Source organism: Lissotriton helveticus, chromosome 10, assembly GCF_964261635.1.
Source record: "Lissotriton helveticus chromosome 10, aLisHel1.1, whole genome shotgun sequence".
NCBI classification, from domain to species: Eukaryota; Metazoa; Chordata; class Amphibia; order Caudata; family Salamandridae; genus Lissotriton; species Lissotriton helveticus.
In genome coordinates, this window is record NC_136071.1 from 1,194,770,060 (window position 1) to 1,194,784,861 (window position 14,802).

Sequence of the window (14,802 nt, forward strand, 5' to 3'; positions counted from 1 at the left end):
AGATGCCTGGACAAAATATATGGACTGGTGTATGTTTAGGGAAAAGACAGTGTATGTCTCTAGGGGATGCCCCAAAAATTGGACGCAAATATGGTGAAAGTGAAATGAACATAGGGGAAATATTTGTACTCCCCCTCTTCTCCCCCCCTTCCCTCGATTGATGAACCGCATCAGTTTAAGTTTGTGATAAATATACTCACGGAAAGTGGAAAAAGCAATGACCCATGTATTTCATGGAGAAAATGTGTTTACTCTGTATGCCCAAAGAAATACTATGTACTGTTCACAACCTATCATTAATAAAAATAATTTTTAAAAAAGTGATATTTAATCACAGACCCGCAGTCCTACTCTATATGATTCCCTTATCACTATCTCTCTACCAAAGATATGCCCAGGCCTCTTCCTTTTGATCTATCACTGAACCAAAGAGTAGTCTTTTGGAGTGTAAAAAGAGGGGTCTCTTCATTTTCCTTCCAGTTTGTGTCCCATCCAGCTCACATGAATGCAGCGATACACAAATCTGTCTACCTGGTGAAGACATGAGGAAGAGCAGAATCCCCCAGGCATGAGTTTCCCAAATCAGAACCCCTTGTCCTCCATATAATGTACCATTGCAGGCACACTTATGTGAATTATTTAGTGTAAATTCACAGCACACTTACGGTCGGATTCATGAAAGGACTTACCTGTATTAAAGTTGCGAGTGTGGAGTCTCCACACTCGTGGCGGAGACTTCACTCGACGTGGAATCTCTGCACTGCAGTTCTCAGTGCAGAGATTCTACCACAAGTGCAAGACTCCGCACCCTTAACTTTACTAAACAGAAGTCCTTTCATGAATCGGGCTCACACTGTCCCTCACTAGTACCTCCATGCACTGTACCAATACATGCACATATGGATTCAGTCTGTGCACACTGGTCAGCACTGAGGCTTTTGATTCTTTAACCAGGGTGTGTTATTTCTAAACACACACTCTGTCAGCACGCACACTCTTCATGTATTGTACTTCACGCAAGTACACATACATCCAGCACATGCTCTCATTGTGCACACATTGTACAACACTATATCTCTCATGCCATGAACTCCTCAGAGGCATATATACAATCTCACATTTACTACACAGTACTGCTCTATCCCTGTACTGTACCCTTCCCAAGCAGACATACAACCAGCGCAGTCACTACTCTTGGGCTACGGAGCACTCCACATCTACCTACAGTAGGCCACGGGTGAGTTAAGTAGACAATAGCTGAACTTTAAAAAAAAAAAAAAGTGAATGAGCCTGTGGGCCTCACTCCAGTGACATAGGGTAAAAAGGTCATGTTCACTACTACTGATCACTATACAGTATGCTCACTCCTAGGGCAGGCATTAGCCTTTAGTGCTTTGGGCGCCCCTCCTGGTCCAGCAGGACTGCAATCCGTGAGACAAATCTATGTCATAGCGCACGTGCATGCTCCATGTTCGACTATGACAAAAAATAAGCATTGGGGATCCAGACAACTGTAAGTTGGGCACTTAGTGCAGGGATACAGGTCTTTACCATGCAGAGGACTCTGCCATCCCAACATGTGTTTCGTAAACTTTGGTCGTTCATAAGAGATTTGAAACAGTTTACTAATGTGTATAAATTCAAGGCTTTACTTCCTTTGTAAATTATTTCAAGCATGAAGAGTACTGATTTATCTGTATCTTGTAACATTGCAGGATTGATGTGTCAATTAAATTCTCTGTGGTATCTGAGTGTCTTCTTGGTGAAGAAAGAGGCATGACAACTCTTGGCTGCCACTGATGTTCTTCAGTATTGTATCTTTTATAGATTCACATGCTTGAATCTTCCCCGTCGTCATGGTGGGAGTCCCACGGTAACTAAGCAGTAGTAAACTAGCAGTATCAAGGTTTAAAACTTAATTCCCCTTGAAATTCAATAGCATTTATTTACCAGTTAACCTCATTGAAGAACATCCAATCTCCAGCCAGTCACATCACAGACCCAGAATATCTATCCCCTGCAGGGCCACCATACCTCAGATTTCTTACCGCTCGTCGTGTGTTAGGGAGTCTCTCTGAGCTCTGCTCAACCACAGTGTTTCTACCTTGACCTTTTCAACTTTCAGCTAGCAGTTCCTTTTTCTTCAGCCTTCTCTTCAGTTGAGGTGCTGTTGGAAAGTGAGTGTACCTTTTTCTGTCTTAACTGCAGAATGTCTGACTCTAAAAAAGGGCAGATAGGCCCTGCAAGACTTGTGGAAAGAGCAGGCCTTTCTCTGAAGATCCACATAAGTAGTGCCTATACTGCTTATATCCGGATCATATGCCTGGAGACTGTAAGCACTACCGGACTTTCTCCAGTATTGAATCTTTTATAGATACACATGCTTGAATCTTCTCTATCGTCATGGTGGGAGTCCCACAGTAACATAAGAAATAGCAGTAATACAACATTACCATAGACCTCCATAGAACAGAAAACTAACTTGAGTAACTTTTCAGCCTCATTTTAGTACATCCGAACTTCAGCCAATCACAGCTGAGACCTCAGAGTTCCCTTTCCCCACAGAGCCACCATACCTCAGATTTCTTACCACACGTCGTCTGATAGGGAGTCTCCCTGACCTCTGCTCAGTTATAGTATTTTCTTCTCATACTTTTGACCTCCAGTCTCAACTTTAGCTTCTCCAAGGTATTTCTTGTACTTTATACGTTTGACCTTCCTGCTTTTGAGATGCCAGAGCCTAAGAAGGCTTTTAGGCCCTGTAAGACCTGTGGGAAGTGTAGGCGATTCTCTGAAGACCCTCACAAACAGTGTCTGTATTGCCACTACCCTTACCACAACCCCAGGGAATGCAAATATTGGCACATTTTTTCAGCTAAATCCCTCAGATTTAGAGCACAAGTGGAAAGGTTTACAAACTCTCAGGTAATTGGTGAGCCTAATCGGGGAGGAGGGAGAGTTGCATGTGAATCTATAAAACATATCAATACTGGAGAACCACAGCGTACAGGTAAGTAGGTTGTTTTTTCTCCAGTACGATTTGGCTTTTTTTTTTAAAGAAACCTCAGTGGTATGGGTAACATATCTATTCAGCATAGCAATGTAAACACTGTTTCCAAAAATATCCTTTTAAACAACAATGAACATTGTATTTGTTGTATGTTTAGCTTTTGGCATGTTCACAGTCTGCCTTACATTGCCAAGTGACTTCCGCAACAACTAAAATAAAGGATTTGTAAAATTTACTGCAACATAATAGAAGTGAGGCCTATTGGTTAGGTGTCTTAAAATTTATCTGAGATCCCTAATGTATATCTTGTTTTGAACAACCAGGTGGCACACTCTCCCTATTTGGGGATCGAGCATTCGTCCGTTATTTCGTTGATCTCTAAAACATATCTGCTGATAACATTTAGTGAGGATCATGTCCTAGTTTAAACTCAAAATGTGTATGATTAAAACCAAGATGATCATATGTCTCCCTTGTCATGCCCTGCCCTCTTTCTCCTGGTGCCAGCAATGACCTAACACTAAACTGTCCTTTGGGGTCCATCAGGGGACATCCTGGATGTAGTTTGGTCAGGGCCGGACTAGGAACCAAAACCGGCCCTGGCAAAGTGCTTGGCCGGCCCGGCCCCAACAACCCCCCCCCCTCCCCTGGGGGGATTGGGGGTGTGACCGCGCTCTTTGCCAGGGCCGGTTTTCGGCCGATTTTGTTACAGGGCCGTTTTTGCAGCAACGCTGCAAAAACGCCCTGTAACAAAAACAGCCCCCAGGGGCCCAAACCGGCCCCCACCCTTGCGGCGCACCGGGGGATTGCCCGGTGCCCGCAACGGCCAGTCCGGGCCTGAGTTTGGTGGATACCGGTGGAAGCTGATCCATAAACACTGGTCCCTGTCACCATGATGGGGCGGAGGCGGGGCTTTCTTGTGGAAGTGGTAGTTCTATTTTCCACCTTGTCAAAGTCACTTATTGAGCGCACAAATCACATGAAAGGTCTCATGGCGCTTGCGGGACTCCGTAAGGCTAGCGATGTAGTCTGACCAGCATTATTTATGATCAAAGAGCCACGTTTTAGTTCCCTCCAAAAAAGCTTGTGATCAGAGATGGGAAGAAGATGAGACGGAAGCTTGTTCCAGAGGTTGGGGTCAAGAAATGAAAAAGATCGTCCCCCGCTTCTTGCAGTGCGAATTTGTATCGGGGGAAGGAGATGTTTTGTGCTAGATCTTAAAAGTCTTCCTGGCTGATACCAGTTTAGTTTTTTCGCCTTGCATCTCTTCTGCCTGCACCAGTGCCTGCCATTTGCTTCTCTTGCTTTTGTTTTCACAGCCTGGGGCAGCTGGCCAATCAGTGGCTGAGTGACATCTTCAGCGCCCTGGAGCCAGAGCTGCGGGCCTTCGTCAGCGCCTGCAGTAGGATGAACCCCTTCAGCTGCCTGCCCGTCCTGGTCACCCTGAGCAGGCACTCTCTGAGGGCTCAGGCTTCGCTGGACTCGTCCTCCGCCTCCTTCCTCCTCTCCGTGCTCAGGAACATCCTCCTGCTCGCGCATCATCACTTCGACAAGTGCATCGTAAGCGCCAGCGCTTCTCAGCATGGTTCCTCGGTCTGGCACTTGTACCAGATCTATTCCTGCATTGTGGGGAGATTGTTTTTATGTAGAAAGGAGCACCTTCTTGCACAAAAACAATCACTACAGCAGAAGTGAAATGCGCCTCCAGTACCTCACAAAAAGGGACATACTGGTGGCGCAGGGGGCTTGTAACTCTGCCCCTCAGTACATTAAGCATAAGTGAGCTGGTCAAGGCGTCTGTGTGGGGTGCATGTGCTCCTGGGCGTGGAGATCTGCCCTGCTTCCAGTACTCACTGCTATGGCCTGACGCAGCGGGCACCACTATAATGGAACTGGGAGTGAACTGAGGGGTGTGAGTGGGTGAGGGCAGGCAGATTCCATTTTAGTGACGATTGTGGGCAGGGAGGCACAGGCGGACGCCCAAGTTAAGTTAGTCAAGTTACAATTTGTATAGCGCACTACTCACCCAGAGGGTCTCAAGGCGCTTGAGGGAGGGGGGTACGTTATATATCAAATATCCAAGTTTTGAGTTGTTTTCTGAAGGAGAGGTGGTTCTGTGTAAGGCGGAGGTGGGAGGGGTTAGAATTCCAGGTTTTGGCCGCTAAGTAGGAGAAAGATCTTCCTCCCATGGTGGATCTTTGGATGCGTGGAATCACGGCGAGGGCTTGATTGGACGATCGTAGTTGGCGGGTGGGGGTGTAGAAGGTCAGGCGCGTGTTGAGGTATTTGGGTCCTAGGTCGTAGAGGGCTTTGTGTGCGTGGGTGAGGAGACGGAACGTAATTCTCTTGTTGACGGGGAGCCAGTGGAGGTCTCTTAGGTGACCGGATATGTGATTGTGGCGGGGGATGTCAAGGATGAGTCTGGCGGAGGCGTTCTGAATGCGTTGGAGTTTTTTCTGCAATTTGGCCGTGGTTCCGGCATAGAGGGTGTTTCCGTAGTCCAGTCGGCTTGTGACAAGTGCGTGGGTGACCGTCTTTCTTGTTTCTGTGGGGATCCAGCGGAATATCTTTTTGAGCATGCGTAGGATGTTAAAGCATGATGATGAGACGGCGTTGACTTGTCTGGTCATCGAGAGGGAGGAGTCTAGAATGAATCCCAGGTTGCGTGCATGGTCCGTTGGTTTGGGTGCGCTGCCCAGGGCCGGTGGCCACCATGAGTCATCCCAGGCAGATGGGATGATCCTAGGATGGAGACTTCCGTCTTGTCTGAATTAAGCTTTAAATGGCTGTTCTTCATCCACTCGGCTACGTCTTTCATCCCTTCGTGTAGGTTGGTTTTGGCGGTGTTTGGGTCTTTGGTGAGGGAGAGGATCAGCTGTGTGTCGTCAGCGTAGAAGATGATGTTGAGGTTGTGTTGGCGCGCGATGGATGCGAGGGGGCTCATGTAGACGTTGAAGAGGGTGGGGCTGAGCGATGATCCCTGTGGTACGCCGCAGATGACTTCAGTGGCCTCTGATCTGAAAGGGGGGAGGCGGACTCTCTGGGTTCTTCCGGTGAGGAACGAGATGATCCAATCCAATGCTTTTCCTTGTATCCCGACGTTGCTGAGGCGTTTTATGAGGGTGCTATGGCAGACCGTGTCGAATGCTGCGGAGAGGTCCAGTAGGATGAGGGCAGCTGTTTCTCCGTTGTCAAGTAGTGTTCGAATGTCGTCTGTGGCTGCAATGAGGGCGGTCTCGGTGCTGTGTTTGGCTCGGAAGCCGGACTGTGATGGGTCGAGGGAGCCGTTAGACTCGCGGAAGGCGGCGAGCTGACTGTTGACGGTTTTCTCAATGACTTTGGCAGGGAATGGGAGGAGCGAAGTGGGGCGGTAGTTCTTAAGTTCGGTGGGTTCTGCTGTGGGTTTTTTCAGGAGGGCGCTAAGTTTGGCGTGTTTCCAGTTTTCCGGGAAGGTGGCGGTGTTGAGGGAGCAGTTGATGGTATCTCGGAGATGGGGTGCGATGATGGAGTCGGCTTTGTTGAAGATGTGGTGGGGGCATGGGTCGGTTGGCGATCCGGAGTGGATGGAGTTCATCAAGCGGATGGTGTCCTCAGTGCTGATTGGGTTCCAGGCGCAAAGGTTGGTGGTGGGGGGCTTCGGTTCGGGGGTAGGGGGGTGGGCTGGTTGCCGAAGCTGTTATGTATGTCAGTGATTTTGCTGTGGAAGAACGAGGCTAGAGAGTTGCAGAGGTCTTGGAAGGGAGTGATGTCGTTGGTGCCGGCGTTGGGATTGGTAAACTCTTTGACGATGTTGAAGAGTTCCTTGCTGTTGTGGGCGTTGTTGTCGAGGCGATCCTTGAATGCTGATTTCTTGGTGGATCGGATCAGCTGGTGGTGTTTGCGGGTGGCGTTCTTGAGGGCGGTCATGTTGTCTGTGGTTGGGTTTATTCGCCAGGTTTTCTCGAGGGTGCGACAGATCTTTTTGGAATTCTTAAGTTCGTCATTAAACCAGGGGGCTTTTTTGATGCCTGGCTTTTTATGATTGTTTTTCAAGGGTGCTAATTCGTCAGCGCTGTGGGTGATCCATTGTGTGAGGTTGATGGCTGCTTGATTTGGGTCTGATGATTTGGCGGGAGGGTTTTGGTGAAGCGATGTGGTGAGCTGGTCAGTAGTAATTTTGTTCCAATTTCTACGAGGGATTTGTTGTGGGTGGTGGTGGGTCGTTGTTTTTCTGTAAGTGAAGTGGACGCAGTAGTGGTCCGTCCAATGGAGTCCTGTGGCGTGATTGAAGGAGATGTGCTTGCTGGAGGAGAAGATTGGGTCGAGCGTGTGTCCGGCGTAGTGGGTGGGGGTGTTTACTAGTTGTTTGAGTCCAAGATTGGCTAGGTTGTCCAGAAGGGTGGTGGTGTTGCTGTCGTTGTTCTTTTCCAGGTGGAAGTTGAGGTCCCCTAGGAGAATATAGTCCTCGGAGGGGAGGGCGTGTGGGCTGATGAAGTCGGTGATGTCTTCGCTGAATTGTGTGCGGGTTCCTGGTGGTCTGTAGATGAGGGTGCCTCTGAGTGTGGTCTTAGGGTCGGTGTGAATCTGGAAGTGAAGGTGTTTGGCGGCTGCGAGGTTGTTGTCGGAAATGGTTGTGATGCGGATGGTGTTCTTGTGGACGATGGCGATGCCTCCTCTTGTTTGGTTGATGCGGTCCTTTCGAATGATCTTGTAACCGTCCGGGATGGCTATGGCGATGTCGGGCGCTGATGAGGCGTTCATCCAGGTTTCTGTAAGAAATGCGACGTCCGGCGTAGTGGAGTCGAGTAGGTTCCATAGTTCAGTGGCGTGGTTGTGGACAGAGCGGGTGTTGAGAAGGATGCACTTCAGGTGGTTAGTGTCGGAGCTCTGTTTGGCGTGTGGGTCCTGGTGCAGGCGAATTTGCAGGAGTGGCAGGTGAAGGGTCCATGGGCGTGTCCAGGGGCGGCTAGGTGGCAGTTTGGGAGACGGCCGGAGTTGAGTGCAGAGAGGGTTGTGGCGTCGTATGTTATGCGGGCGGGGTGGACTTTGCGAGGACCAGGGGGTCTGGCACTGGGCGCGGTCCAGGCGCGGACGGGCGTAGACGGGCTTACCTTTGGCGCGCCCTGTGCGCGTGGCCGCTGCGCGCAAATGCATCTGTCATAAGTGGAGGGTGGAGGGGGGCGGAGCGAGGGAGGAGCAGCTGGGAGGCGGGAGCGGGGTGGAGAGATAGGCTAGGAGGCACAACAACAAGATGGCAGCAAAAACGAAAGCGAAACAGGACGAGATTGGGGCACAATCAGAAATATCGCAATGAAATGGGCAGTGGCACCGGCACAGACAATTAATATTAGCAATGCGAGCAATCCAATTAATAATAGCAGCAGTGAACATTATAGCGCTAATGCGAGTAATGCACAATTAAATATAAGCGGCAGTGAGCGGTATAGCGCTACGATATAGTCAATGTGAGCAATGCACAAATAATAATAAGTGGCAGTGAGCAGTCAAGAGCTACGATACCCAGTTGATCAGGGAGCGTGAGGAGCGACCCCTTCTGAACAAGTCAGGACGGTCGTGTGTGGGAGCGGACTGAGTTGTGCGGGCTTTGATGCAGGCAACTCCGTCTTGGGAAAAGTCTCTTACGACTTGGGGCCACACTAGTTTATCCCCCTCTTCAATGCGTCATTCCATGGGGTAGGTCACTCTGTCTTGCAGTCGCGTGATTCATTTGAGACTTCTGTTATCACTGCACAGCTGAGGTTACTTTTCAGTGGACTCGTCTGACTTCCTCGATGTCCCTACGCTGCTTCCTTCACATCTTCGTTTTTGTCTCTTCTTCCAGTCTTCCCTGTGCAGAGAAATAGAGGAATGGAAGGTGCCAAGTGGGAAGAGGATAGGGGTGCTGCCCTTCGTCAGGCGCTTCCTAGAGTTTGTGACAGAAGCAGAGGAGGTGTTTAAAGATGCAGAGGAGAGAACGGAGCTGGACAAGGCCTACCGGAGGGTGACGTGCACCGTCTTCAGAAGCAGTGAGTGTAGTGGATGTGGCGTGTGTTGGTGTCATTGGTGGAAACCAAAGGTGAACTCACATTTCAAGGGATTTCATCGAAGGGATGAGATCTCCCCATCGCCTTCACTTGAGGGGACTTCGGCCCTGTCTCTAGCTCCGAGAGCAGTAACCCCACCGGCTCCGAGAGATGCAATGATTCCACTGTTGCCGAAGTCGACTACTCCACCTCTGGCTCCGGGATCCCTGGTGCCGCAGCCAGAGACAAATTTGGTTCCTCCCAGAGCAGCTTCAGAGGATGTAGTGTCAGATACGATGTATCATACTTTCCCGACTTCGGGTACGGATCTGTCACATTTTTTTAATTCGATGTCTAGCTTGTTCACCAGAGCAGCAAACCTTACTGGTGCGTCTGTTGGCCCCAGGGGTCTGTTGGCATATTCCTAGGGAGGTTTGCCACCTCACTTTCCTCAGGCACCTCACATGCCTTTCATTCCTATAGCTCCAGAAAGTTGGAATCTTCCGACTCTGAGATTTTCAACGCCGTTGCAATCTTTGGAGGGGCAAGTGCCACAGGATGGTTCATCCCTGGCGCCGTCTGGTCCAAACTGGCACCAACTTGTCCTTGGCCGACGCCTGTTCTGAGAATGAGGTCTCAGAGAGAGACACAAAGACTATTGGTGGACGAAGATTACCAGGAGGAGCATGGAGAGGCTGAGGAAGGAGATACTGTGTATCCTGATCCGTAAACTATTTTGAAGGTTTACAGGAGGCTGCAGATCTCTTGGAATTACCTCTTCCCACAGCGGAATTAAAGTCTAATATCCTGACGGAGGTGCTACAAGTCTCCTCCCTCTATTTCAAAGCCTTTCCTTCCCTTTAATGAGGGTTTAACAAACCCCATGCAGATGTCGATGTCTTCTCCAGCAGTGTCCAGGAACCTGGCAAGGAGGTACAAAGATGCTTCGGGGGATCCTGCTTTTGTGTCCACCCATCCTTCGCAGAAAGCTTGGTCGTACAGGCTTTGTGCTCTTCGAGGCAGTCTGCAGGTTTCTTCCCATCTACGCCAGCAGGTAGGGAGTCAAAACGAATGGCGCAATCGGCAAAGAAGGTGTTCTGCGGGTAGTATGGCCCTCAAATTAACGGATGCCACATGCCTTTTGGGTCGCTACATCCATGCCCTCATGAACTCAGCCAGGGAGGTTGTCCCAAAATTGCCAGAGGAGGTGAAAGAGCATTTCTCAGAGGTGCTGTTGGATGCTCAGGCTGCTGCCTGCCAGGTGAGACAGTCTGGTCTGGACACTGCCCATTCGGTAGCCATTGGGATGGGATCGTCTGTGGCTACTTGGAGGCACATTGGTTGTGTGGTTCAGGGTTCTCTCCTGATGTCCAAGCTACTTTACTGGATCTGCCTTTCGACTAATCTTGCCTGACTGGGTGCTGCAGCGCTTTAAAGACAGTAAAGCCACAGCAAGTTAATTGGGACTTCAGTCTCAGCCCAGGAGCTTTGGACAGTTCCGCAAGTTTCGTGACTTTGGGAAGAACTTGTCCTTTTGTGCCAGGCAACAGCCACAGCAGCAGCAACAGCAGGCAAATCCCTTGTACAGAACCTATAGGGCATGGGTACTAACAAACATTCACCCAGAGGCCACAAAGTACGGTCTGTGGTGTGACCCAGGGCCGCACATACGCCAGCATGGTGGCGGTAGGGGGTCTGGGTGGGTCAGGGAGTGTGAGAGGAGGTCTAAAAAAATATTAACTAAACGGGCAGGCATTTATTTGCAGGTTATTAAATGCTCGCCTGTTTATTTAACATTTTTTATAACAACTAAATGTTAGTGCTCAGCAACTAAGCAGTAGCTCTTGCTACTGTTTATCAGGGGGTCACTTGTAAAATCAAGAGAGCCGCAAGCGGCCCCCCGACCGTACTTTGAGTATCACTGCTATAGGGGAAAGGACAGAGGTCGTCTGTGGGGTGCTGCACAACAACAGGTCTCCTCTACACCCTCATCTGCCCCTCCATCTGGTGTGGCAGGGAAGCAGCTCTAGCTCCACCATCCTAGAGCATACTTGTCCCGTGGAAGGATGGGGGTCCCATTTTCTACTACATTGGAGGTGAATTACTACAGATCTCTGGGTTTTGAACATAGTAGAGAATGGGTATGCCCTACCCTTCCAGCAGGAGGTTCTATCAATCCTGCAAAAGGGTGTGATCAAGGTGATCCTGGAGCAGGAAAGGGGTCAATGATGCTACTCTCAGTACTTCCTGATTCCGAAAAAGGATGGCCGTTTGAGGCAGATCCTAGACCTCAGGGTTTTGAATGTTTCCCTCAAACAGGAGAAATTCAAAATGTTGACCCTGGCTTAGGCTTTTCTTGCGCTGCAGAGGGAAAACTGGATGGTGTCGATCGATTTACAGGATGCGTATTTTTACATGCCCATCCTGGAATCGCATCAGGCGTATCTCCGTTTTACGGCGGGCTCTCAACACTACCACTTTGCGGTCCTTCCTTTCAGCCTCACTTCCGCACCTTGGGTCTTCACAAAGGTGATGGCGATGGCGATGGTGGCAGCACATCTCAGAAGGTCAGGAATTCCTGTTTTCCCCTATCTGAACGACTGGATGCTCAAAGCGAAGTTGCCAGAGATGGTTTTGCATTATTTGAAAGTAACAACACAACTATTGTTCAACTTGAGGTTTTCGATAAATGAATGAATGAATAATGAATGAATAAAATATTTAATAGAGCGCTCTGTGACCATGCGGCTTCCTGGCGCTGGGGACCTGATCAGAACTCAAACAGAGGGGGACCGGGGGAAACTAGGAAGGGAATGCCTGGGAGAAAAGGAAAGTTTTGAGGGCTTTGCGGAAATGGGAGTAGATGGGAATGGAACGGATGGAGAGAGGAAGGCTGTTCCAGAACTGGGGGGCCAAAAATCTCACTTAGTGCCCTCTCAGTGCAATCTGTTCATAGGGGCAGTACTGGACACTACTGTGAGTTGTGCCTGCCCGCCTCTAAAGAGGATTCAAGACATACATGCTATGATTCCATTTTTTCAGAATTGAGGGGCTGTTCCAGTCCTGAAGGTCTTACTGCATACTGTTGGTTAACCATGTACATTGGCATATGAGGGCCCTCCAGTGATGCCTCCGCAGACATTAGTTTCAAGGCAACAGAGATCTCTAAGAGGTGATCAGAATCTCCAGAGGCACTACAGCAGACCTGTTATAGTGGAGTGTTCTAGGCAACCTGTCTCAAGGGAAGCCGTTTCAACCTCCTTCTCTGGTGGCCAGTGATAACAGATGCCACCACTCTAGGGTGGGAAGCCATCTGGGGGTCAGAAGGCAAAAGATCTTTGGTCTCCAGAAGAAAGATTGTTTCACATCAATCTGGAGGAATTGCAGTTGATACGTTTGGCTCTTAAGGCCTTCCTTCCCTCCGTTCACGGTCAGTCGGTTGAGGTCCTAATGGACAACCCTACCAGGATGCGGTGCTTCAACAAACAGAGAGGAATAGGATTGCATCTTTAGGCAGATAGGCTCTGCAACTCTGGACCTGGGCTCAGGTCCATCATATTTGCGTGATTGCGAACCATCTGGCTGGAGAATCAAATGTGCATGGGGACAGTCTCAGTCGATAGTATTCGGCTAATCACGAGTTGCGTCTCCATCCGGAGGTGGTCCTTCACATTTTTGGGATGCGGGGGTTTCCTCAGTTGGACCTGTTTGCCACTCACGAGTACGCACACTCTTCATCATTCTGCAGTCTCCAGTATCTGATGTGGGGATCGTTGGGAGACATGTTTCAGTTAGATTGGGGCTCACAGCTTCTTTATGCGTTTCCTCCCATCCTCTTGATTCTTCGGGTTCTGAGGAAGATTCGCCAAGACCGGGCCCAAGACAGATTAATCGCCCCACATTGGCCACAAAGGGTGTGTTACACAGACCTTCTTTACCTCTCATTGCACTCTCCCCTCCGTCTCCCTCTCAGGTCGGACCTTCTCTCGGAGTCGCAGGGGCAGGTTTTACACCCCCACCTGCAGAGCCTGCACCTTCATATCTGGAGATTGAACGGGGCAACCTGAGCTCTTTCTCTCTCCCACCAGATGTTATTTTATAGGCCAGGAGACACTCCTCCAAATTTGTCTATTCTGGAAGGTGGGCCAAGTTTGTTAAATGGTGTGGAGAGAGATCAATTGATCCTTTGCAGGCCCATTTGTCTGATATTGTGAGTTTCTCTCTTTCCCTAGCACAACAGGGTTGTACGGGCGCTGCTGTTACGGGCTACTTGTCTGCCTTGTTGGCTTTTCTCTGTTTACCAGATCCACCCTCAGTGTTTAAATCTCTCATAGTTATGAGATTCATTGAAGGTCTCACAAATAGGTTTCCTCCCACTCCTTTTATCATGGCTCAGTGGGATTTGAATTTGATTCTCACTTTCTTGATGGGTTCACCCTTTGAAACATTACATAGTTGTCCCTTAAGGTTACCAGGATTTAAAACAATATTTTTGGTCTCAATCACTTCCGCTAGGCGGGTGAGTGAATTGCAGGCTCTGAGCACCAAGCCTCCTTTTACATCATTCCATGCGGATAAGATGGTTCTTAGGACGAGAGCTTCTTTCCTACCTAAGGTTGTCACTCCTTTCCACTTAGGGCAGTCCATCACCTTACTCACTTTATACCTTCCCCCTCACCTTTCAGAGGAGGAGGAGAGACTTCATCGCCTGGACCCCAAGAGGTTGGTTAGTTTCTACCTAGATAGAACTTAGGACTTTAGGTTGGACGATCAACTTTTCATCGGATATGTGGGCAAGATGAAGGGCAAGGCTGTCCACAAGAGAACGCTGTCCAGGTGAATCATCCTCTGTATCAAGATCTGCTTTGCCTTTGCCAAAATACATAAATAGAGAGAGGATGGGAGTGATACCGAATCAGCTTGAGGCACATTGACAGAGCTGCTCCTCAGTCCGGGTAAAGGATTTTTTATTCCCTTGCACCAAATCAACAAGGGCATAGGCACTTCATATCTGGACACCACCAAGCTATACTCAGTCAGTGTTGGTGGAAAAGGAAGAACCTTCTCCAAAAACAGTGTGAGTGAACTGGGGACGAGAGTGTCAAGAGCAAGTGTTCTGTGGGTGGGAGGGGTAGACTGCCGGCATTCTACATTTGGACGATAGAGGTGAGGAAAAAAGCTACATAGCACATTGGTTCCAAATATCTTGAGGATGCCTTGAAGGTTGTGTAATCCATGCTGGAAAGTATGAAGTGGGAAGTTTTTTAAAAGTTAAAAAATTGAATGCGAGTTTATACAATCTTACTGGCGCCTCATACACGACACCATTAATACAGTCTTGTCCACACATCTTCGCCTAGAAACCCGTAGATGCTTATTAAATATATGGGAGGCGACAGACCTTAATGACTACACGACACAGTCGGCTACTCTGGGGCTTATGATTGCCAAGAGAAATATTGCCCAGCGGTGGAGGGTGCTACTCCCGCCTACAGTGCAAGACTGGGAGAAAGATTTGGACTGGTCAATGTTCTGGGAGAAAACAGTGTATGTGTCCCGAGGGTGCCATAAGAAGTCGACTTGAGTATGGGGTTTGTGGAATGCCTATGGAGGGATATGTGTCAACCTCCCCTTGCTGCATGCAACGAAGATCCCCCTTCGCCCTAGACTTTCCAGGCTATATTCTGTAATGGTTCCTATTGCCTATTGTAGTCGTGATGCTGGATTTCTTACTTCCTCTGTAATGTGATTGAAATGCTGATATTTGTTAATAAAAGGTATTATAACAAA

General features: G+C 49.0%; 1 protein-coding gene across 7 annotated transcripts in view; it reads left to right on the plus strand.

Annotated features, from left to right (window-relative positions):
* The window catches only part of LOC144784933 (exocyst complex component 1-like), a 1,012,560-nt gene that overhangs the window by 957,625 nt on the left and 40,133 nt on the right, over positions 1-14,802 (plus strand). For 6 of the 7 annotated variants that reach the window (XM_078664046.1, XM_078664044.1, XM_078664045.1 and 3 more), the window contains 2 exons: positions 4,330-4,570; positions 8,832-9,015. In XM_078664046.1, the coding sequence (XP_078520172.1) occupies positions 4,330-4,570; positions 8,832-9,015 (425 nt within the window). The remainder of the gene's footprint in view (positions 1-4,329; positions 4,571-8,831; positions 9,016-14,802) is intronic. The other variant, XM_078664049.1, reaches the window with a different exon arrangement.